Source organism: Rattus norvegicus, chromosome 3, assembly GCF_021556685.1.
Source record: "Rattus norvegicus strain SHRSP/BbbUtx chromosome 3, alternate assembly SHRSP_T2T, whole genome shotgun sequence".
Taxonomy (NCBI): domain Eukaryota; kingdom Metazoa; phylum Chordata; class Mammalia; order Rodentia; family Muridae; genus Rattus; species Rattus norvegicus.
In genome coordinates this window covers 117,413,945-117,440,589 of record NC_141536.1, presented here as the reverse complement: position 1 = coordinate 117,440,589, position 26,645 = coordinate 117,413,945, and the positions used below count along the sequence as shown (strand labels likewise).

The 26,645-nt window shown below is 42.4% G+C and overlaps 1 protein-coding gene across 8 annotated transcripts in view; it reads right to left on the bottom strand.

The window, feature by feature from the left end:
- The window catches only part of Ptpra (protein tyrosine phosphatase, receptor type, A), a 108,379-nt gene that overhangs the window by 52,440 nt on the left and 29,294 nt on the right, over positions 1-26,645 (bottom strand). For 6 of the 8 annotated variants that reach the window (XM_087649035.1, XM_087649049.1, XM_087649029.1 and 3 more), the window contains 2 exon segments: positions 1,319-1,397; positions 535-885 (listed from right to left, as the gene is read on the bottom strand). In XM_087649035.1, coding sequence (XP_087505161.1) covers positions 535-885; positions 1,319-1,391 — 424 coding nt within the window. In that variant the 5' untranslated portion in view covers positions 1,392-1,397. 8 annotated transcript variants of the gene reach the window in all.

The window sequence follows — 26,645 nt, the reverse complement described above, 5'->3', positions numbered from 1 at the left end:
GGACATCTCTCTTCACTCCCTTCCCATGGCCTCTGTGGACTGCTTCCTTCCTAAGGCCAACGCACTATGCAGTTTGTACTGTTCATCTTCAGGCTTTTATCAGCTAGCTGCTAATCAAATATTTTACTATCTTTAAACACACTTGGACCTCCCAACCTAAGCACGATCTTACGTGCTATGCTAACCAGGCACTAGGAATTGCTAACACGATGGGGGCTGAAGAGATGCTCTGTGGTTAAGAGCAATTGCTGCCCCTTCAGACAACGCTGAGACTCCAAGACCAGAGATCCAACACCCTCTTCTTGCCTCCACGGGCACCTCTATACACGTGTTATACATAAACTCATGCAAACACACAGACACAAACACAGGGACACACACAAGAAAACAAATCTTTAAAAAATTTCTGTTTCTAGGTTTCGTTTTTTTTTCCTTGGACAAAAATGTATTTCAAGAATTTTATGGCTATAAAATATATACAAAGCAGTAACTAAGCCCAGAGCAAGGTGAGCAAGCAGAAAGCCTCTCTGGTACCTGCAGGGGGGAAGGTTTCTGGAGTGGTTGCTGCAGTGCTGGAATTCCCCTCCCAGGGTTCTGTTCTGGCATCCGTGAACTGGTTATCAGTAAGCCATGTTCCGTATGTTCCGTTTGGTGAAATGGTAGTGCCTCCAGATTCCGTGCTGGCTGCTCTCTTGGTCCCATTGTCAGAGTGTGAAGAATTAACAGTAGTCACATAGGTGGGTTCCAGAGTTAGATTTGGGCTGAATGTTGGTGTCACAGAAAGAGAAATTACTGAAGAGGTTGAATTTGAAGTTTTATTCTCTTCCTTAGCCGATTCTGTTGTTGATGTTTTAATTAATCTTGTAGTTCCTAAAGAAGGTGAAACTACAAATATCAAAAAACATAAAAAAAAACTTATGAAGAATGTGAAGCTCAAAAGTTAAGACACAAATTAGCAAGCATCTGGACACCATGCAAAGACCAGCCAGCCAGCCAGACAGACAGACAGACACCTACATCCCACACCCTCTTAGTGCTGGACCCTTCCTGCTCTCAGGAGCAGACCTCCAAAGGACTGCTGCTTTATGGTATGAAGAAAAAGGGCTTCTCACTTATTTCTTCAGAACTACTATATAGGAATGTAAATATTAGCATTCTTACAGTTTTTAGGGAAGAACAGTTTCTCTAGTTATTTTAGCATACAGAACAAAGCTGACTATGAATATAATTCAGAGATTTCTATAAGCTTCACAGTCATGTTTAAATGATAACTTAGCATTACTTAAACATTGATCCCCTCTCAGATGACAACTTTTACCTGTAGTAGTGTTGTTGGCACTAATGTGTATTAGACCACTGCCAAACAGGATAAGAATGAACCAGGAATCCATGCTGACCTAGAAAAAAGACACAGGAGATGAAGTCTTAACATTATTATAGTTATGTACAAATGACTCAAAATACAAAAGGTTATTTTGGGTAGCATCTTTCTTAGTTATTAAAATATGTACACAGGGTCTTCTGGCAGTGTGATAGGCAGTTTCCCCGCCCAAAAGTTCAGCTATTAATTGTCCCCATAGAAATAAAAGTAAGGGGCTGGAGAGATGGCTTAGCGGTTGAGAGCACTGATTGTTCTTCCAGCGGTCCAATTCCCAACAACCACATGGTGGCTCACAATCATCTGTAATGGGATCCAATACCCTCTTCTGGTATGCATGAAGAGATTGATGTGTATATGTAACATAAATAAATCTTTAAAAAAAGAAATAAAAGTAAATTTAAATAACACGTCTTTTAAGGTGTAATCCTCACACTTGGTTGCACTTTAAAACCTGTTTTAAAAACTCTGGCTCCAGACTGCATCTTTGTAAGTTCATCTTTTCAGGACCTGTGTACAATACTGAGCTTAGGTTCTAGAGGAAGAAGTGAGGACCAATTTATTTACAAGCCATGGTTACACACGGTTGACAGTTTAGATGTACATCAATATGGCAGCCACTGTCTGAGGCAGAAGGCCTGCCTCCCTAAGAGGCCTGTGCAAATGCTGAGGTGAGGCATGTGCTGGTGATTTATATGATCCCAAGACGTTTGCTGATGCAATGGCATTGCCTAGCAGGGGACGGATTCAGCAGTGGCCTTCCCCAAGTGCAAAGGTGTTACTATTCTTTGTAGGGTGTGATAATGAAGCCAATGCCACATGCATTAGACGTTTGTAATTTTTAAAGAACTGGATAATGGACTTAAATTGATCACTGATGGAATCCAGTTCAGTGCCTACCTGATCATCTTTCAAAGTTGGAAATGCATAAAATAATTTGCAGGGGGATCAGGCAGCAGGTTGAAAGACTACTGTATATGTGTGGTCAGTTTCTCAGGATACATCAACAGAAAATTTGTCTTGGAGAATTAGATGTTTAAAATACATTTTAAAAGAGAATAAGCAAATATTTGTAAATTGCAGCTAAGAAAAACTTTCTAAGCATAAGGGCAATGCAAGCAATCACGAAAGTAAAAATGGAAGCTGATAAGAAAAAAAACCAAGTATAAAAAAAACTGATAGTAAACAATGCACTGGACTGGAGCTCCTTAGCAGGGCAGTGCTGCTGCACCTTTAGTCCCAGCACTCTAGAGCAGAGGCAGGCGATCTCTGAGTTTGAGGCCAGTCTGGTCTACAGTGAAAGTTCCAAGGCAGCCAGGGTCAGACAGAGAAAGCCTGTCTGAAGCCCCTGTCTCACTCCCTCCAGATTAGACTATAGGTAAATGTAATCTTGGTTCCTTTTTTTTTTTTTTTTTTTTTCCCGGAGCTGGGGACTGAACCCAGGGCCTTGCGCTTCCTAGGTAAGCGCTCTACCACTGAGCTAAAGTAATCTTGAATGTCTAAGTCAACAAGGTGCTTGCCTTGAAGCATGAGGACATGAATGCCACCTCAGCACTCATGAGAAAAAGCTGAGAGTGGTGGGACACGCTTATAGTACCAGTCCTGTTGATGTAGAGATAGGCAGATCCCTTGGGCCAGCCAGTCTAGTCTAACTCAGAACAGTAGAGCACACGAGGGACACCCAGTCTAGCTAACTTGGAACAGTAGAGCACACGAGGGACACCCAGTCTAGCTAACTTGGAACAGTAGAGCACCATGAGGGACACCCAGTCTAGCTAACTTGGAACAGTAGAATACCATGAGGGACACCCAGTCTAGCTGACTTGGAACAGTAGAATGCCATGAGGGACATCCAGTCTAACTTGGAACAGTAGAATGCTATGAGGGACACCAAGTTTGTCCCCCACACACATGTGCGGCTCTCACCCACCTCCACATACACAGTTCTCTCAGTTGGGGGTGGTGAGTGACTCATACCTATAACCCCAGTACTCAGGGAGCTGAGGCAGGAGGACTGTTGTGAGTCTGGGGCTAAGCTGGGTACGCTGCAAGATCCTGTCTCAGAAAAACAACAAAGAACTTCTTCCAATTTTTCTATATATTTGAAATTTTTATAATAGATGACTCACTAAGAAATGACCACAGAACCAGATCTTAGAAACCTATGACAAAGAATCTAATATTATTGGAAAAAAAAAAAAACAACAACACAGTGAACAGAATCTTGTACTGCTACTTACTGTTTCTGCTCAGTTAGGAAAAACTGGGGGCTGATGGCTCAGCAGGTTAAGGAACCTACTGGCGATCCTGATGAACTGAAATCCATCCTTGGGACTTACACGGAAGAAAGAAACAACCTTTAAGACCTGTTCTCTGACTTCCATACCACTGCCAGCACACACTCACACAGAAAATAAAACCTGAAAAAACAAAACTGGACGTGGTGGTGCACGCCTTTAATCCCAGAGCTCAGGAGGCAGAGGCAGGTGGATTTCTGAGACTAGGAACAGCCTGATCTACAGAGCAAAATCTAGAATAGCCAGAGCTACAAAGAGAAACCATGTTTTGAAACAAAACAAAACAAAAACTAACCAAACCAAACCAACCAACCAACCAACCAACCAACCAACCAACCAACCAAAAATACCCCCAAAACAAAAATCCCAAAACAAAAACCTGGAAACAGGAAGATTCTGGACAATCTCTGTCATGTATCATAAACGGCTTTACAAGAGTAAAGTGCACTTGTAAGAACAAATGCACACAAGACAGAGTTTAAAGCAAAGCAAGGACCCTTCACCACGGTGATCGGAACTCTGGTCCTCACACTTGCCGAGCTTTATCTATGAAGCCATCTCCCCAGCTCCTCAATTATTTATTTAAAAATAAAACCAACACACAAAATCATAAACCTTTGGTGAAGTGAGTATATACCAACGAAGCAAGAAAACTTTTTGAGGCAAGTCATGAAAATGCTCATTTCTCGAGTATATCAAACACAACGGCCCTGTGTTCTTTCCCTTGCTCCTCCATGTTCGAAGAGACAATGTGTAGTCCTTACTTCTAAAAAACACTGTTTCCGGGGCTGGAGAGATGGCTCAGCGGTTAAGAGCACCCGACTACTCTTCCAGAGGTCCTGAGTTCAATTCCCAGCAACCACATGGTGGCTCACAACCATCTGTAAAGAGATCCGATGCCCTCTTCTGGTGTGTCTGAAGACAGCTACAGTGTACTTATATATAATAAATGAATAAATCTTTAAAAAAAAAAAAACACTGTTTCCTTTACATAGCCATTAGGCTGGTCAATTATCAAAGTTCAACAGTTAAACTATAAAGAACACCCAGACGCTACTAACTTGCATGAAAGCAATATGATAAAAGACTTAGAAAATTTTGAAGAAAAAAAAAACTTAGCTCTTGTCTTAGTTTCTTCCCTTGTTGTGATTAAACCACCACCATCATCACCCCTGAGGAGAGCAATTTAAGGCAAGTTTTATCCTGGCCAACAGTCTGAGGGCATAGCTCATCAAAATGGAGACGCCCCAGCAGCAGGAGCCCAGCAGCTGATCACACTGTGCCCATAGCTGGGAAGTTGAGAGTGATGAATGCTTGTTGCCCAGGTCACTTTCTAGGATCCTAGCCCAGGGAATGATGCTACCCATAGCAGGCAGGGCTTCTCTCTCCAGTTAACCTAACCAAGACCATTCCTGACAGGCACGGCATAGGTTCATTGTCTAATGTAGAGCTCATCATGTTAGTAATTGAGAAAAACCCATCACTACTTTTCCTGATACGGAATATTTTCTAAATGTTCATAAAATTCTAGTTCAGCATAGCAGACCTGAGCTGTGTTCTATGGATGTATGTGCAAGCTCTCAGTTCTCCATTAGGGATACACAAAGTAGGTAATGCTCACTGGCTGTTAGATTTCTCACCCCTTCCCTCCTATCTCAAAAGACCAGGATATTCTAAACACTTTTATACTCCTCTCACCTAACCCCACCAGTTCTGCTCTGCTGACAGTGCAGAGTAGGGCAACCATAACTCACTGAGTATACTTTGCTGTTGGTAGTATATCCTCCATTAGAGAAACTATAAACGTTAAATTGGATACCCCTACACACTAGCAGTGCAAGGAATAGTAGCCAGGACTTTGGGTGTGCTACAAGCACTCTATTACTGAGTAACAACTCCAGCCTAGAAACCTGAATTTTTTTCTTTTCTTTTCTTTTTTTCGGAGCTGGGGACCGAACCCAGGGCCTTGCGCTTGCTACAAGCGCTCTACCACTGAGCCAAATCCCCAACCCCGAAACCTGAATGTTTAATCCAGGGACAATTAATTATACAAACACATACACACACACACACACACACACACACACACACACACACACACACACACACACACACACACACACACATTTCAGGGCTAATTTATCTGAAAAATAGATCCTGTATTCAAAATGAAGGAAAGACCTACCACAGGCACAGTGAATACTTGCTAGAGAAAGCCAGGCTTTTGCTGGCTCTGGCCAAAGAGCAATATTTCTTGCTCTGACATATAATTCTTGCCAGCCATGCCAAGGTTGACAGCCATGACCTCTTACATGAGGTCAAAGAGAGGAAGAAAGCAAACTGAGGTGCAAGAGAACTTGCCTATTGTTAGACAGATGTGGACAACTGAAAACATCAGAGCCAAGGGCTAATACACTAAATTGTGTTGTGAGGTCTCTAGGAATGTGATCTTAAAAACCTTTCTCAGGTGCTGGAGAAAGGGGTTACAAGTTAAGGGCACTTGCTGCTTTTGCAGAAGAGTAAGAACTCAGGGTGAGAATGACAAAAGAGCTCCGCATACATTTACTAACAAGAAAGGTTATAAACACTCAACTTAATGCAGGTGTTAACATTGTGCAGGTGTTTGGGACACACTGACATTCCCAGCAACCAGGAGGCTGAGGAAGGAGGAGCTAGAGTTCAAGGCCAGCCTGGGGCCAGTCATGAGGCTCTGTCTCAGGGCAACTACAGTAACATTATGAAGTCCTTCCTAGTGAAGGAGAGCTCAGCTGTGCACTCCTCAGAGTTGAGACCGTGGTTCTAATATCTTGTGGTGAGTCTTTCTAGTCATGTGTAAGAGCATAGCCCTGTAGTCCAAGTCACACAGAGGAAGAGCACAAGCTTGAGACAGCCTGGTTAGACAGCAAGACCCTGTCTCAAAATAAAAATAAAATGAACCGGGGATGTAGCTCAGTTACAGAACATTTGCCTAGCACAAACCATGAGGTTCTGGGTTAGACTGTCACTAACGACCACTGAAAGGAAAAAATTATATCCAGAGTTATGTGTTCTACATTTGACATTTCCCAATGCAATATGGTCAAGACGGGTATGTACTACCACTGGGAACATTTTATTTCTGTTAACATCTTTTATTTATTTATTGAGACAGGGTTTCTCTATGCAGCTCTGGCTGTCCTGGAACTCGATTTGGAGTCCAGGCTGGCCTCAAACTCAGAGATCCTCCTACCTCTGCCTCCTGAGGCTGGGAATCAAAGGTGCACAGTACCACGCTTGGTCTCTTGAACTCTTCTTACTCCCATTTTACAGATAAAGAAATTTGAAAGATAGGTTCTCAGTGGGTAGAATTCAGATTATCTGGGTTTTCCTCACATAACTAATGAAGAAAAGATAAATCTCTCAAAATGCTAATTAATTGGTGCGTCTATTTCTATTTTACAGGTTTTTTTTTTTTCATTGATGGAGTGGTGGGCCTTGAACATATGATCAGATTAATCAAAGGCCGATGTTCAAGCATCCAGCATTGGTTCTGGTCTTGGTTTTAAGTAAACTCACCTTTCTGATAGAGATAGCGAGATCCCAGTCTTATTGAAGATGCCTTCCAAGTGTGGGAAGTCAAAATGTGACAAAATGGCAGCTGGGAGTCATTTCTAATTGCTCTGGGCCATCTCCTGAGGCTGCTCAGGTGACTTGACTTTAAAGCAAAGTGACTAGAAGGAGGGACCAGCCACTTCAGGCACTGTTCACTTGCTCGGCCATATTTATTATTGGAAACAAGACACAGCAGTAATCCGTGATTGCTTGCTTTGTGCCTTTGTAATAGGCATTTATATACTCTATCCTATCTAATGCTCATGATATCTTGAGTTAGACACTATTTTTTTTCCAGAGATTAAGGAATTTGTTCAAGGCTACATAGCTAATAAATGTTTACTGGTATTTAAACATGGGCTTTTCAAACTCTACAGCCCATGTTTTTTTCCTTTTAATTCACCAGATATTGGAGGAGACAGAGATCAGATACAGACACTGTTAGCAAGGGCTTCATTTACCTGTGGGAGGCACAAACTATTCAAATCCTGAATTATTACCAGCCATATAAAGGTTGCCAAAGGCACTAAAAATGAGGTGGGGGAAGTGCAAACTGTGGGTGATTTTCAGTGAGGATGATGTAAAGCAAGACTGGGAAGGTTACAGGTGAGCTAAGAGAAAGACCGGGCAGCCATTAAAACAAGAGGCCTTCAAAGTTTTAAATAGCTTGTCTCGTACTATCCATGACAACAGGCTGGGAAGCGGCATAGCAACGCCTGCTGATTACAGAGGACACCTGACAGACCACAGAAAGGATGTCTCGTGGATTAGGGGTAATTTACACAGCAAAGGGGACTACTACACAGTTGCACCAGAGATTAAGCCCAGCCCTGGCATTGGTGATGAATCAGAAGACCTCAATCTCACCAAACTTCCCTCTCCTATATACTTTTAAACCCCTAGAGACTGTGCAGTTGGGGCAGGATGATGTGCTGCCAGGACAGCGGGGAGTGGTGATGGGTATTTCAGGTCAATGTTTCATGCGGTAACAATAGCTGCTCAGATTTCATGATGGCAATGGCCATGTCCTGCTCAAAGGACACAGTTCCAACACAGGCAGGCATCAAGCAGGACCTATCTCAACGCAGACCTGGAAACAACAGACAAGTGTGTCTGAGAGGATGAAACAAAGAGGATATAATGCACACAAGGCAAGATGAGGCAGCCATTACATCACCAAAGGGCTGCTGCCTGCGATAAACAGATTTTTAAAATTACCCCATAGTAAAAAGTTCTGATTTACTGGTGAGCACAACCAGGAAATAGCAATGGTGAGAGCGTACGTAAGGAAATGGACAGAATGATCAGGAGTTTGGAACAGTCAACAACAGGATTGAGGCTCGACTGGCTAGCTATGAGGCAAGGGGAGTCACTGACCAAAGTCTTCGGAAGGAATAGTCATTAAAGCAAAAGGAACTAGGGGAGGGGAAGACCAGCTCCTAAGATAGACTCCAGAGAGTACACCAGTGTAGAATTAAAGACTTACTAAGATGCTGGAGGTGTGCGCGGCCCATGTGTTGGATTTAAGTGTATCACAATGTCACAGGCAGAGGATGAGCAGACTGGGGGCTTACAGCAGGGAGGGTAATGGATGAGCGAGTTGACTTGTGAAATGTGCAGAACAAGCAGCAGTACTGCAGAACAGTGTATGTGCCCAGGGCGATGAGAGAAGGGGCAGAGCAGCACACAGGCAGTGCCGGAGGGGCTGCCATGAAAGTCAGGCACAGCCAAGGGAGGGACAGAGCAGCTGGTCGGGTGACCATGCAGTAATGAGCAAGCCAGGCAGAGGCACGAAAGAGGCAGGAGGTGGATGCTGAATGGAGAGCGGACACCTGCCTGAGAGGGTGGGCGGGAGCAAGGAGAGACCAGAGAGAGAGAGAGAGAGAGAGAGAGAGAGAGAGAGAGAGAGAGAGAGAGAATATGGGAGGTATTTGACCTCTGGTATCTGGCTTTTTTCACTTAGTAAAACTCAGGATATGTTTCTGAGTTTCTATTTACATATTTGTGATTTTTCAGTCCTGGGGATTGAACCCAGGTCTATTTCCAGCTACTCTAACTGATCAGGGAGCTCCAGGTTCAGTGTGGACACTGGCTCAAAAAAAGGGGGATAGGGACTGATTAAGGAAGACATATCCAACACTGACCTGTGTTCTCCTGTCACACACGCACACACACACACCCTTCCCAATACACAGCCAACTAAATAAAAAGAAAGTCAAATACTCTGAAATTCTGAGAGTAGTAAAATTCAGAATCAGACTAAACATGCAGTTCTGGTTGCTGTGTGGGGAAGAAGGAAGGAAAGTCAGTGTTTAGTGGGCACAGGTGAAAGAGTTTTACATGTAGACGTGGGGACAGCTGCATAACAATGTGACTTACATACAAAGCAACATTTTATTTATTCATTGATTTATTTATTTGTTTGTTTTTGCCTTTTCTTGTTTTGAAACAGGATGTGATGGTTTGTATATGCTCGGCCCAGGGAGTGGCACTATTAGAAGGTGTGGCCCTGTTGGAGTAGGTGTGTCACTGTGGACATGGGCTTTGAGACCCTCGTTCTAGCTGCCTGGAAGCCAGTGTTCTGCTAGCAGCCTTCAGATGAAGATGTAGACCTCTCGGCTCCTCCTGCACCATGCCTGCCTGGATGCTGCCATGTTCCTGCCTTGATAATAATGGATTGAATCTCTGAACCTGTAAGCCAGCCCAATTAAATGTTGTCCCTTTAAGAGTTACCTTGGTCATAGTATCTGTTCACAGTAGTAAAACCCTAACTAAGACACAGGATCTTTCTACATAGCCCTGGCTGACCTGGAACTGACTATGTAGACCAGGCTAGACCTAAATTCACAGAGCTCCACCTGAACCATCACATTTGGTATAAAGTAAAAAAAAAGAATAGACAGAAAAATTAAGACAAGTCACAAACAAGTAGAAATCTTAGAGTTTCTAGCTAATAAAGGATTGCTTTATCAGATATAGATACTTTAATAAAAATTCATGGAATGACACAGTAGCAGAGCACTTGTCTTAGCATTTGTTAAAAACCTGGGTTAGCCAACACACCCACAAAACTTTCAACCCAAAACTTATCCTGTCTCTAAGTAATGCAGGCACAGGGGATGGAGCAGAAACTAGGGGAATGACCAACCAGTATCCAGCCCACCTGGAGACCCATTCCATGGGCAAGCACCAGCCCCTAACACTACTAATGATACTGTTCTGCTTGCAGACAGGAGCATGGCTGTCCTCTGAGAGGCTCCACCCAGCAGCTGACTCAGACAGATGCAGACACCCACAGCCAAACAGTGGGTGGAGCTTAGGGACTCTTATGGAAGGATTGCAGCCCAAAGGGGATAGGAACTCCACAGTAAGACCAACAGAATCAACCAACCTGGACCCTTGGAGCTCTCAGAGACTGAATCACCAACCAAAGAGCATATTCAAGTGGACATAGGCTTCCTTGCACATATGTAGCAGATATGCAGCTTGGTCTTCATGTGGGTCACTAACAACCAGAGAGAAGGCTATCCCAAAAGCTGTTGCCTGTATGTGGCATATGTTCTAGGTGGGTTACCTTGTCTGGCCTCAGTGTGAAAGAAGCGCCTTGCCTTGCAGAGACTTGAAGTGCCTGAGTTGTGGGGATACCCAAGGGGATCCCTACCTGCTCAAAGAAGGGGATGGGGGAAGGATTGTGGGAGGGGTGAGCGGGAGTGGGGCAGTGAATGGGATATAAAGTGAATACGTAAAAAAAAAACTGAATTAAAAAAAAGGATCCTGGGTTAAGCCAGGCTGTGGTGGTGCACATCTTTAATCCCAGCACTCAGGAGGCAGAGGCAGGCAGATCTCTGAGTTTAAGGCCAGCCTGGTCTACAGAGTGAGTTCTAGGACAGCCAGGGATACACGGAGAAACCCTGTCTTAAATCCTGTCACCCACTCCCCCCCTCCCCCAAAAAAGATCCTGGGGTTAGATCCAATGCCATAAAATGACAACAAACAAAGGTATTTGGAAGACAAGCACATGAAAAAAATCGTGAGAATCACTAGTCATCTGGGAAATGCAAAATACCAGCATATGCCTATTAAATGGAAACATCAAACATACATAATTAAAGACAGGGAAGGCAAAAATTAATATGAACACAAAGTGGAAGCACCTAGACACAGTATATGGAACAATTAATAGTATCAACAATAATAAGGTATATGATTTGAAAACTTAAATGTAACATACAAAAAAGTTAATCACAGTCAATTTGAATCTATCCAAAATACTTAAGGATGTTTTAAAATGATATTTTAAAGTAACATTTATAAATACATGGCTAATTATCAACTGTGCTAGATAGTTTATGTCAACTTGATACAAGCTAGAGTCATTTTGGAAGAAAAATGTCCCTATGATATAGGCCTGTGGGTTGATGACTGATATGGGAGGGCCCAGTTCTCCATGGGTGATACTATCCCTGGGCTGGTGATCCTATGTGCTGTAAGAAAGCATGCTAAGCAAGCCATGAGGAGCAAGCCAGTAAGCAGCACTCCTCCATCTCTTCTCAGTCAGTTCCTGCCTCCAGGTTCCTGCCCTGACTTCCTTCAATGATGGAATGTGTAAATGAAATGAATCATTTCCTCTCCAAGTTACTTTTGGTCATGGTGTTTTATTACAACAATAAAAAGCTTATTAAGATATCAACTTAACAATCTAGAATAAAAGTATCAGTCAGAAACTATCTCCATGAGGTTGGTCAGTGGGTATATCTGTTAGTGATTGTCTTAATTCATTGTTATGAGAAGACCCAGCCCACTGTGGGTAGCACCATTTCCTAGGCACTGGATCTTGATCAGCTTAAAAGTAGAGAAATGAGTAGAGAACAAACCAGGGAATGAGCATGTATGTGCACATTTCTTTGCTCTGACTGCTGGTGATATGCAAGTTTAAGTTCCTACCCAAACTGTCCCACAATGATAGTCTGTAACATGAAATTATATGCCCTTTCTCTCTTAAATTGCTTTTTGTCAAGGTATTTTGAGTTTGAGGTCAGCCTGGTCTATATAGTGAATTCTAGAATAGCCAATACTATATAGCCAGACCTTCTCTCAAAAAAAGTAAATAACTAATTAACTAAGTAACTTAGAAACCCTCTCTCTAACTAAGAGACCCTCTCTCTAATTAATTACCTACCTACCCAACTAAATATTTTGTCTTTAAGCCATGTGCACATATGTTGTGTGGTCTGTGTCTGGGTTTGTGCACATGAGTGGAGTACTCATGATGGCCTGAAAAAGGTGCTGGATCTTCTACAGAAGGAGTTGCAGGCAGGCGGCTATGAGCTGCCTCATACTGGTGCTGGGAATCAAACTTGAGTCCTCTCAAGAGCCACCTCTTAGCATGTCAAAACTCATACAACTACTTTACTACTCAATGATGCCACAACTGCCTTACCAAAGATCCCTTCTAAATTCTATACTCCCTTTGGTATCACTACTCCTGCAATAAAAACATGAAATAATGACTACTTCCAGTGCTGACCAGAAGCTACGGCTCACTCCTCTTCTGTTTTGTTTTCAACAAGGGATCACTCTATAGCCTAGGACGGCCTTGTACATGGATTCTTCCGTCTCCTCAGTACTGAGATTATAGATGTACACTACCTCACCAGCACACAAGCTTCTCTTTAAAAGTTCTGAGTATATGTCTAGGTTATAGAAAGCTTCCATAAACTTCTTATCCAATGATAACAGAAATTCTCTATAGAAACTTTTATACATGAGTAATTTTAATACAAGCACTTCTTAAATCATGGCTTAATAATTTGGTAAACTTTCAGTCACTCCATCAGATGCCAGCAGACTTTAACTGTGGTGGTTATGACACTGATCTGGAAGAAGGGCTGCTCATTGATTGCGTGTCAGCAGTTCCTGCTGAGCTAAACTTAGTCTGTAAACAGCCCTCAAAGAGTCCATGCGACCAACCGACCGACCGCAGGGGGATGGTGGGTAGTTCAATTCTTTCACAATGCCTGTGGAGAGTCTGACAGCAGTGAGAGCCTAGAAAACTCATGAAAGGGCCTTTCATAGCCATGTGAATGTGCAGCACAAAGGCAAAGTCAGATGACCTACTTAAAGCTCTGCTTTTATTGATGAGAATCCATTCTCATTCCAGATTAGTCTCTTTCTAGAAAAAGAAAACCTTATACAATAACTGAGAAATTAAGACACAGGAAGTATAACTCCACTAGTTCCCATCATTCCCTGTCATATCACAGAAGTCAGAAAATACTAAACAAGGCTCTGAACAGGCTCTTTATTTCAATGTAAAGTGGGCTCTGAGAAAGGAAAAACAAATTTTTACACTGAGTGTGTGTGTGTGTGTGTGTGTGTGTGTGTGTGTGTGTGTGTGTGTACATGCCAATGCCAATTACTCCCATGTGTAGGTTAGGGGATAACTTGTGGGACTCAGTAGTTCTCTCCTTCCATTGGGTTTAGGGATTGGACTCAGGTCATTAGGTTTGGCAGCAAGCCCTGGGAAATTTAAATTCTGCAGCTAATCTCTTCCTGAAATGCATATTAAGTAAATGGATGGTTAAACTTGACTTGTAAAGTAATGACAGTCCAAGTTATTTCAAAGCAAGTAAACACTCCTTTACTCATTTGTTCAATCAAATTCTAATGTTATCTTGGAGAACTGAGAATCCAGAAAAAGCAACGTGAGGAGCTCACATGTCAGGCATTTTCTCACTTCCTCTGTTGCCCAAAATACTTCAGTTAGTCAACAGAATTCTTTCACCCAGGAGATGAAAATGAACGTAGCTCTTCTTCATTTTGATTCATTTCTCTTCTATTGTTTAATTTCTAATTAGCTAGCTAGGTTTTTTTTGACACAGAGTAGCCCAGGCCGGCACCAGACTTGCATGGACCCTCCTGCTCCAATCTCTTGCATGTTGATATAAAAGGAGTGAGCCCCTGTGTCAGGGTACTCTCTTTTAAAGGTTTATTTATTTTTATTTTCTATTTGCTTATAACATGTATGTACCATGTGCAAGCCGTACCCACAGATCCCAGAAGAGGGTGCTGGTTATCTTGGAACTGGTGCTAAAGATGGCTGTGGTCCTCCTTGTGGGTGCTGGGAACCACACCTGGGTCTTCCATAAGCATCTTCCCTTTAATGACAGAAAAAGGATCTGGTCTGTTCTAGTTTGTTAACTCAGTAGGCACTCCTATAATGTTTACCGCAGGCACCAGGCAGTGCCATCACTTGGGAGGAGCCCAGAGAAACCCATGTCTCTGCCTCCTTTCTTCTTCCCTAGCCCTATGTTTGCCATCTTCTTCCCTTTCAATCTGAATGAAACTGAACCCAGGCCTATGTCTCAATTCTTTTTTTTTTTTCCTGAAGAGACCTGGGAGGAAAATGGAAGGTGTGTGTCTTTGTCCCAGAGCTCATACTTGCTAATCACTTCCAAACCGCTTCCCACACTGTCCTGTTCTCCATTTCTCCAACATACTTTTTATTGTCATCTTGTTTTTCAAATTCTTTTTTTTTTAATTTATTTTTTAAGATTTTATTTGATTGTATGAGTACACTGTAGCTGCCTTCAGACACATCAGAAGAGGGCAAAAGATCTCATTACAGATGGTTGTGAGCCACCATGTGGTTGCTGGGATTTGAACTCAGGACCTCAGGAAGAGCAGTTGGTGCTCTTAACCACTGAGCCATCTCTCCAGCCACCTCAAATTCTTTTCACAATGTTTTTTTTTCTTTTTAAGACAAAGACAAAGCCCAAGTAGGCCTTGAACACTCACTCCTCCTGCCCTAGCCTCTGCCTCCAGGTGTGGGGTGGGGGTTACAGGAAATGTCATCATGTGAATCTCTGTAAGTTATTTTTAAAATGTCCACGAGGAGACAATATGGAAACCAGTGGAAAGATCTGAATTTTAGACAACAATCAATACTGTAGAAAATACTGTCAGGTACAGAAGCAGAGGCAAGAGGATCACGAGTTTGAGACAAGGGTGGGAATGCAAGAACTAAACAAAGACCCAATCGACCAACAGATGTAACCGACTTAAGAATGAACTAGAAATCCTGGAGGGTTGAGAGGACGGCTTGGTGGCTGAGGCCTTGCTTAGGATGGGCCAGGGCCTGAGTTTGGCCTCTAGCACTGCCGAAGCTAAGAAAACAAACTGGGCTTGGTGCTGCACTCCTTTAGCCCCAGCACGGGGAGGCAGACAAGCTGATCTCTCTACAGAGTTCCAGGCCAGCTAAAGTTATATAAAAATTTTCCCTAGAGTATGTAACTACAATAACTGACAAATAAGCCTTATTAGACTTAAGAACAAAATGGAGCTTATGAAAGAATCAATGAGCAAATGACGATCAGAAACTTTAAAATGATGCAGAGTGGGCAAAGGGTGGACAGGATGTAGTGAGGTAATCTACGTCTCATTTGAGTCCCAGACAAAGGGGAAGAGAGGGATGGCACAGAAGTTGCTAGAGCACTGTTAAATACTGTGTGAGTTAACAATGGCCTTTGTTCTAAGCAGCCATCTTGATACTTACTTTTCAACCCATAACTGACAGCTGGTAGAGAGAGTTTCCCCTAGTGCCCTAACTACCTTGACTGAAGGCCAGGCTGCCCTCATGTCAGCTCTGGCTATTCTGGATACTCCACAGATGGCTTCAGGAAGCTACAAGGCATCTGTTGCTGGAGCACAACCCTGACTCATGGAAACAATCTAAGCCACGATTGTTTAAATGGCTTGTGCTAGAGTTTTTCCTCCACATGTCCCAGTGAACGCTAGATGATCCACTCAAGCCAGAGGGAGTTCTGACCCTGATGATTTTGGTAGGCCACTTGTGATTCGCACAAGCATAGATTACTGGTGCAAGTATAGTCCCTCATTTGAATAAGGACTGCAAGCACAGTGAATAACGTTCTGTTGTGATTGGGGGAGATACCTTTCTTATACCTACTTTCCTGACTATACAAGCAGGCTGGGCCAACAGGATGGCTCAGTGGGTAAAAGCACTTGCCACCAAGCCTGATTACCTGAGTTCGATCCCTAGTACCCACTGAGTGGAGAACTGAACTTTACAAATTGTCCTCTGACCTTCACATGCATGCTAAGAAATGTGTGCACTTAGCATCCATCCAACACACATAAATAAAGAAATGTAAAAATCAAAACAAAACAAAAACCAAGCCAAACCAACCAAACATACCAAACAATTAAAAACCTGAATTGTTGTAATCAGGACATTCAGCTCATCCTGGTAGCCAGTCAGGAAAACATGCTACTGTGATCTACTGTGATATCCCCTGGTATTGCAACATTAAGCACAATAAAGGCTTCACTCCAGGGGTCTTTTGCATACTTTTAATCTTTAATCAGTAGAGTGGACTGAATTGGTAACTTAAAGAAAAGGTGGGAGTAGTTATGGAAGCAGACTGGTGACTGTCCTGCTGGTTGTACTGCCAACAGCAGCAGCAGCAGCAGCAATGAGAGGAGAACCCAAGATATCTGGAGAATGGCGTAAGCAGAAATAACAGGAAGCAGAGCTAAGAGAAACAGGGTCACGAAGAGCTAAAGATGAGAAACTGGGCCTTGATCACGGAAGGACTCTAGGGTTACGAGTCTCTGATACCTTAGGCCTGAGAGTTTAACATTAGCCACTGTGACTCGAGGCCTAATGATCCCAATACCTGAGGCTTATACAAGAGCTCTAGCATTAGAAGCCACCTGCTAGGGGTTGGGGATTTAGCTCAGTGGTTAGAGCGCTGGCCTAGGAAGCACAAGGCCCTGGTTTCGGTCCCCAGCTCCGAAAAAAAGAACCAAAAAAAAAAAAAAAAAAAAAAAAGCCACCTGCTGCTACTTGCTGCTGACCACTGCCAGAAACAAGAGGAATGATTATCAACTGCCAAGCAATAACCTCCAGTGTGAGTAGTTAGAGCTCTAAGTTTCTGGTTTCTAAAGTCTGGATCTTAAGCCCCTAGCTCTCAAGATGCAAACCTATGGTCTGAAGACCATCAGAGCTATAAGTCCTACCTATCTAAGATTCCTACCCAGGCAGAGAAAAAGGACCTTAGCCAGCACCTCACTGGTAACACATAAAGAAAGCAAGCACCACCCAAGTGCTTCTGGGAGGGATGTGAGTTTGGGGCTATATGCAACGTAGTTCTAGCATATTAGTCAGAAATGTGAAATCCTGTTATCTTTATTTAGATATTAAGCATGTCTAAAAAAATGTAAATTGGTACCAAGTGGATAGGGTGTGGGGTTTAAGATGGTTAATTTCATGTCAATATGATAGTATACATATGTGACCCTAAAGATTATATTATAAAACTCCTACAGCTGATAAACACTTTCAGAAAAATAGCACGATACAAAATTAACACTCAAATCACTAGCCTTCCTATATAAAAATGGACTGAGAAAGAAACTAGGGAAACAATACCTTTTACAATAGCCTCAAATAATATAAAATATCTTGGGAGTAACTCTAATTGAGCAAATGAAAGACTTGCATGATAAAAACCTTTTAAGGCATTTTAGAAACTGACAAAGATATCAAAAGATGGAAAGTTCTCCCATAATCATGGATCAGTACGGTTAAAAAAAAAAAAAAAAAAAAAGGCCATCCTACCAAAAGAAATTCACACATTCAATGAAATATCCACCAAAATTTCAACACAATTCTTCACAGACCCGAAAGGCCAAAGTTCAGCTTTGTAAACACACCACACACACACACACACACACACACACACACACACACACAAACACATACACACACATTCATACACTCTCACACACATACACACACTCTCACACACATATACACACTCACACACTCACAATCACACACACACATTTCTCTCTCACACACACACTCACACACTCACACACACACAAACACATACACACACACGTTTCTCTCTCTCACACACACAATCTCACACACACTCACACACTCATACACACACACGTTTCTCTCTCTCACACTCACACACTCACACATACACACACTCACACACACGTTTCTCTCTCACACACACACACATACACACACATACGTTTCTCTCTCTCACACACACAATCTCACACACACTCACACACTCATACACACATACGTTTCTCTCTCTCACACTCACACACTCACACATACACACACTCACACACACACGTTTCTCTCTCTCTCTCTCTCTCTCACACACACACACACACACACACACACACACACACACACCAGGATAGCTTAAAAAGAATGCTGAATAATAAACAAATTGCTGAAGGTATTGCTGTGCTTGATCGGAAAGTGTACTGCAGAGCTACAGTAACAAAAACAGCATGATAGTGATATAAAAAGACATGTGGAATCGAAGACCTAGATGTAAGTCTATACACCTGTGGACTGGAATTAGATAATGAAGTCAGAAGTACACACTGGACAACAGACACCATCTTTAACACATGATGCTGAAAACTGTATGGCTGCATGTAGATTCCAAATAGACCCATACGCCTCACCCTGCACAAAACTTAACTCCAAATGGATCAAAAACCTCAACATAAGGCTAGACCCACTGGATCTGATAGAGGAGAGTGGGGAGTACTCTTGAACGCACTGGTACAGGAGAACACTGATGACAGGCACACAGAGCAACAATTCATAAATGGGGCCTCAGGACACTGAAAGGCTTCTGAATGGCAAGGACACCAGCATTCAGGCAAAGTGACAGACTACAGAGTGGGAAGATATTTTTGCCAACTACATACCCAAGGGAGGGCTAATGTCTAAAATATATAAAGAAGTAAAAAAAAAAAAGTACATCAAGAAAAAACAAAACAAAACATGGAATACAGATCTATGAGAATTCTCTACAGAGGAAGCGCGAATGGCTAAGAAGCACTTAGAGAACGTCCGTAGCCATAAAGGAAATGCAAATCAAAACCACTCTGCAATTTCATGTTACAGCAGTCAGAGTGGCCAGGATCAATAAAACAAATGACAGCCCCTGCTGATGAGGATGTGGAGTAAGGGAAACACTTATCCATTGCCGGTGGGAGGGCAAACTTGTACGGCCTCTAAGGAAACCACTGTGGTGGCTCCTCAGAAAGATGACAGTCGATCTACCTCAAGATCCAACCAAGAAACTCGTGGGTCTATGGCCGAAGGACACTTTATCCTACCACAGATTCAATCACACTCACTGCTTCCTTACTCATAATCGCCAGACACTGAAAACAGCCTAGATGTCTGTAATGAATGGATATGGGGAAATGGGGTACATTTACACAATGGAATATTTCAGTTGTTAAAAAACAAAATCATTAAATTCACAGGTAAACTAAATGGGTGGTCCAGGGAAAGTCATTCTGAGTGAGATAACCCAGGTCAGAAAGACAAATACAGTATGTATTCACATCCATGTGCGTGTTAGCTGTTACGTCTTTGATAAGCAAGCTATAATCTGTATAACTGCATAGGTTAGACATAGAGTAAGGGACTAGGAGTGTGTGTAATCCATTTCCTTAGGAAGGGGACAGTTATAGATGGATGGGGTAGGAGGATGAACAGAGGATCAAATGGAGAAAGGGAAGGAAGTGGGGGGTGATAAAGACACTATGGCAGACATTTGAGGGGCTGTACTTAAACCTAATCCAGTAGACACCTCCTACAATATAAACATATATGAAAGTGATCTAAACGAAACTGCCAAATAGTGGGGTAACATAGACCCAATTGGACAACTCCCATCATCAAATGAAGTTTCTGGGAATGGGCTATATCCTACTGAGTTGTTGGTCAAAAGGGAACCCCAAACAACCCAGGTTGTTGCCAAGGCACTGGTTACTCTCCACAAACTGACTGTAAGGCCTACTGTTGAAGACAGCACCTACACAACTCACTGAACATGGAGAAGTTGAGCTTTGCCTTCCTTGAGCCTTCACCCTATGTACTAATGTTCATGGTACTAGAAAGTACTCTGCAAATAACCAAGGGAGAAAGGGAAACATCAACAAAGGTGAACTGACTGTAAGGTGTGCTAGTGCAAAGGTGGCACACAGCTCGCAGAAGCAATCGAAAAGTATCTGCTTGGGTTTAAGGCCTTCTCCGTAGGATGGAGCTTATCCTGGACACTGCTCTGGACAAAACCCTCAGACTAGACAGGCCAGGAAACTAAGGGAAAGCCAAATATTACTAAAGGAATATGGCAATAAAATGACTTCTAGTGACATTCTGCAGTACTCAGAGATCTGTGCCTTGCTCAGATAAATACTGAGACCCACAGCCACACAACGTGCAGAGAGCAAGTGAGCTTGGAACGCTCAGCTCTAAATGGGATATCCCCTCCAAATGTCTCTCCTAAGGGCACAGGGAACCTTGTGGGAGAAGAAGCAGACCAAGTGTCAGAGCTAGAGGGGATACAGGACACTGAGCAAACAAGGCTGCATAGATCTGCACCAGGCTCCCAGCACTTAGAGGAGAGTTAGACACAAGTACCCATCCCTAACTCCAACACTATCTCAAACTGTAGACTACTCACAAATGAAAAATTAGTTTTCTCCAACGAGGGTCTCATTGGGGATACAAACCACTCTTAAGGGCAGGCTCCATGCCATCAGTAGGTGACCAACAAAAAATGAATTCAACAGCCTGTTTGAAGTCTCACAATGTTTTGTCAGGGCTTTCCCCATCCCTAACCTTATAGATCCTTGATATATATATATATATATATATATATATATATATATATATATATATGTATATATATATATATATATGTATATATATATAGATAGATAGATAGATAGATAGATAGATAGATAGTATATGTGTCCCTGTGCCTTTATGTGTTTTTATGCTGTTTTTCTTTGGCTCCTTTTTCCCTGTGTTTTTATTTTTATTATTTAGATGCCTGTTTGCTTTCCAATAAGAGAAAGAGTGTGGATTTGGAATGGAATTAGGGGACGAGAAACCATAATCAGAATATATTGCATTTAAAAAAAATCTATTTTCAATAAAATAATAAAAGCAAAGAAGAGGAGGGAGAGAAGGACGGAGACATTAAAAAGCCCAGCAGTCTACACATAGACAATCTAGAATTGTGGAGACTATTACACCAGCACTGCAGTGCTGGAGAGGTGGCATGGTGGCTAAAAGCACTTGCTACTCTCCCAGGTGGCTTGAGTTTAGTTCCCAGCACTCACTTGGTGGCTCACAACCATCTGTAACTCTAGTTCTGGGAGATCCAATGCCACCTTCTGGCCTCTGTGGACACTACAGGCATATGATGGGGAGACATATATGCAGGAGGAACAGCCATAAACCTTAAAAAAAATTAAAAAAAAATCATTAACATTGCAGCTGGGAAGACGTAAGATAGCTCAGACACTATGGAAAACAGCATGGTAGTCCCTCAAAAACATCAGTGGATTACAGAGCTTCTGTATGATCCACAGTTCCATGTCTAGATATATGCACAAAAGGACTGAGCTTAATTAGTTGGACAGACACGTGTACCCCATGTTTAGGTATTAGTTCTAATCCTCTCTCCCAAGTTGTGCCAACTGCCACCAAAGAGGGGTATGAGAGACATAAGATAACCTTATTTAAATACTGGCACATTTCTGGGTTTGGGCAGCACCCTTATAAATGATCTCATAGAGGTATGCTCACAATTCCAGGAACTATAGAACACACTACCATCTGAACAGCTCGGAGCACTAAGGAGCTCAGAAGAACTGAATTCACAAGAAATTAGGCTTTTCCAAGTAGGCTTTTGGCACTGCTTGCTGGTATGGAAGCTTGGACTGTGTCGCTGCAGAGCTGTTTCACAGCATTACACACTGTCTCCCAGTGATACTGGGCACGGTGGAAAGTTGGTTTTGATCACCATAAATGAAGTCATGAGGACTGTGTCATGGACACACAGGGGTCAAGGCCTGGGGTGCTGCTAAACATCTTATAAATCACAGGACAGTCTCCTACAACAAAGAATTCTCCAGCCTTGAAATGCCTGTGATGTGAAGGCTGTTCAGTCCTGCACTAGTGGGAAATCTCGTTCTCAGACTACGTGATCCAGGCTAAGTCTATGCATCTCTGTAAGCTCAGTACTAATGGGAGGAACTGGAAGGAGAAGAGAAGGAGGAAACTGCAGTTAGGATGTAAAAGATAGATGGATGGACATACATACATACATACATACATACATACATACATACATACATAAAAATGTTCTCTCTCAACTCATGGGCAACAAAAGTAACCAAATAAGTATCTAATAAAATAATAGGTATTCAGGTGTGGTGGTACATACCTGTAATATACCTGTAATGCCAGCACTTGGAAGGCTTGAGGCAGGAGGATCACCAATCTGTGGTCAGCCTGGCATTCCTATGTAGCACTATCTTGTCTCAGATGAAAAGGCAAACAAAAAGATGAACAAGGACACAAACAACTGCTTCACTTAAGAACTCTCTAACCGTATGTTAAGCGCTCTCATATGCTCCACCCTGTTTAACGTCACAGTCCTCACTGTAAAGGGGTAAGTATTACTTCTATAATTTAGGGAAACAGCTCACACCCAGACACTTGCCCACAGTCATAAATAAGAAAACTACAAAGATAAAAGTCTGAATTTGCTGAATCTGATTCTGAAGCCTTCGTTCTTACCATTATCTTCCCTACCCCTTTGGACAGAGAACTGAATTAATATTCATTTAATTTACAAACTACTAAATACCATATGTGACCAGCGACCCAAGGCTGCTGAGGGGGCTAGGGATATAATCTGGTCCATTACGAGGCTCCAGTATCTCAGTGTGGTGACTCACACCTAGAATCCTAAGTCTTGGGAGATAGAGGCAAAATGATCAAAAGTTGATGGTCATCCTTGGCTACACAGGAGTTAAGGCAGGCCTGAGCCAGAGACCCTGTCTCAGCATTTAAAACAACAGCAGCAAAGCTTGCTGAGGTCCTGATGCCACAGTGCTTATCCTTTTACTGACACGAACACTACAAATAACCACCCTTCCCACATGAAAGGCCTCAGAATCCGCCACATTCCTCAGTCTATTTTACCTCTGAGAATCTATTAAAATAAAGTAATCCTATCCTGTTTAAAAGTTTACATAATTCTCAGCACTTGGGAGGTAGAGGCAGGTGGATCTCTGTGAGTTCAAGGCTTGCCTGGTCTACAAAGTCTACAAATCAAGTCCAACACAGTCAGGGCTAGGCTATTACACAGAAAAACCCTGTCTCAAAATAACAACCAAAATAAAACAAAACAAAACCCCAAACAAACCAGCCCACAAACCCTTATACAATGATGTTCATGGAAAAAGTAGAAACCTAGGGAATAGATTCAGTAGGTGAAACAAGTTATGCACGTATTTAAAAAAAAAAAAAAAAAAAAGAGCTGTGCTAAAGGATAGCTCGGCTCGTAGTGTAAGCCTGGACTTAGATTCCCCAGAGTCCACACAGAAAAGCCAAATGTGGTGACTTATTTGTATTCCCAGTGCTGGAGAGCTGGACACAGGTGGATCTCTAGGACACACAAGCCAGCCGGCCTTGCCTATTAAGTGAGCTCCAGGGTCAACAAGAGACCTTGTCTCGGGAAACAAACAAACAAACAAACAAACAAAGAAAAAAAAAAACAAAAAAGGGCAGATGGCTCCTGAAATGATGGCTCCTGAAATGATGGCTCCTGACATGACATCCAAGGCTGGCCTTGTGCACCTTGTGTGACATGCACAGTACGTGTGTCCACATGAGTATACCTCTCCTGCACACAAGAAGAACGGACTGTCAGCTGTGAGGAGACGGTCAGCGTGAGAGCTTTCTACTGTGTGCTTCCTTAGACGGCCGCCCAGCTTTAACAGACACCTTTCTTCAGCGTTAGCCCTTCATCAGTGACTAGGCGGTGGAATGGAATTTCTACTCCGTTACCTGCCTTGTCAGGGAGTCTGGGTAGGCAGAGGCTTTGCCAGGTGTCCACTGCAATGGGATCACTCACCACACTCAAACCTGTTGTCCCCACTGTCACCTGACTAGCTGCTTCTGGGGAAACCCGACAACACACTGAGTATTAAATATATGCACAGTGATAGAGAGCTTTTTAAAAATCAAAATGCTAGCAATTCTAATTAGAGCTCTGCACTACCCAGGTACCCCCTAAGGATCAAACGTAATAAAAATGTATTCAAACAAGATATTGCTGGGCGCTGGCGCTGTACGGCTTTAACTGCAGCACCCAGGAACAGGACAGTGCTGCCTTTCTGAGGATTTCTGATTTCAAGGCCAGCCTGGTCTACAGAAGGAATTCTTGGACAACCAGAGCTGCACAGAGAAACTTGTCTTAAGAAAAAACAAACCACGCCAAACCAACAATAACAAAAAACTCACAAAAACAAACAAAAGTTTTGCCCCAAAAGTTATCAATATTACTAGAAGTCATTTGAAGAAAAATTATAAAAACTATACAAATATAAAGACTGAACAATTCATTCTTGTATGACCAGGCAGGCCATTAAGGAAATGGGAGGAGACTGAAAACTCCTAGAGTCAAATGAAAATGGAAGCAAAACTTACTACAGATTTTGGGATAGAACTAAAGCAGTCCTAAGAGGGAAATTTACAGTTATGAGTGCTTATCTTAAAAAGAACCAGCCAGGCACATATATTTAACCCAGCATATGGGGATCAGAAGCAGGCAGATCTCTGTGAGTTCAAGGCCAACTGAGTCTACATAGAAAGTTTCAGACCACCTAGGGCTACAAAGTGAGAATCTGTCTCAAAAACAAAACAACAGAAAGATCGCAAATAAATAACCTAATGATGTGCCACAAGGTCTTAGAAAAACAAGAACAATTTAAACCCAAAATGTTCTGCATGGTAGGAAATAATAAAGATCAGGGCAGGATTAATGGTGGAGATTAAAAGAACATACATACACAGAAGAATCACCCAGAAGCCCACAGATGAGCCAGCCTGGAGTGTGCACCAGCCAAAGCAGAGACAAACGAGGCCTCAACAAAACGGAAGGTTGGAGACTGGACCCCGGAGCGATCATCTGAGCAGCCCTGCTCACTGAAGCAGATGTATGCCAGCAAGCACATACACACCACACCACAACAGAAAGAGTTTTAAAAGGACAGTTCATAGAATAACTTAAAGAGACAGACAGCCTCACAGACAAATCAATCAAAAGAAGAGACTGAAATTAATAAAATCAGAGATCAGAAAAAGGAAACATATTATATATTTCAGTGGATATAGACAATTACTAGGCCATACTTTGAAAAACCAATAACCTAGGAAATGGGGGTAGGGTGCGGAGAGATGCTTCAGAAGGCAAAAGTACTTGTTCTTGTAAAGGACACAGGCTCTGCTCCCAGTATCCTTATGGTGAATCACAACAATCCCCAACTCCAGTTCCATGGCATCCGATGCCCTCCTCTGACTCCCACCAGCCCTGCACACATGTGGAGCACAGACATATATGAAGACAAAACACTCATACACTGAAATAAAATAAAGTTAAAAAATAAATTAATAAAAAAGCTTTTTAAAAAATCATATACCACAATCAAGTTAGATTCATTCTGGATTAGCATATACGAGCCAATGAGTGTTATACAGCACAGGGAAATCACACGATGATCTCAAACAATAAAAAAATGGGCTTCAACAACATCAACAACAACAACAACAACAACAACAACAACAACAACATCTCTTCAAGATAAAAGCCTCCCAAATGCTAGGGATAGAAGGAAGCACAAAAGGACCGACATTGTCAAGGACACCCTTTGCAGAAAGTACAACTGATCTCAAATTATATTATCAAGCAATAGAAACAAAAATAGCCTGACACTGGAATGGAAACAGACGCAGACCAGTGGAATAGAATAGTGTCTAGAAATAAATCAACACAGCTATAACCACCTAATTGTTTTTTAAAAAATAACTTTTATGTGTATGAGTATTCTGCCGGATGTCTGCGTACCACATGTGCTCCTGATGCCAGAAGAAGAAACTGAGTCACCAGGAACTGGAGTCACAGATGGTTGTTGAGCCATAGCATGGTTGCTAGGAACTGAACCCTGGTCTTCTGGAAAAATCAGTACTCTTAATCACTGAGCCAAGAACAGCCAGTGTTCTCAACTGTTGAGCCATTTCTCCAACCCCCATAACTAATCAATTTTTAACAAGGGTTTCAGGAATATATATATATATATTGGAAAAAGGGAGCCCGTGTAACAAATGGTGCTGGGACTGCTATATTCCCCATGTAGAATGAAACTTGGGTTGAGGATGTAGCTCTATGGTAGACTGCTTGGATAGCATGCATGAGAGCCTGGGTTGATTCCGGAGT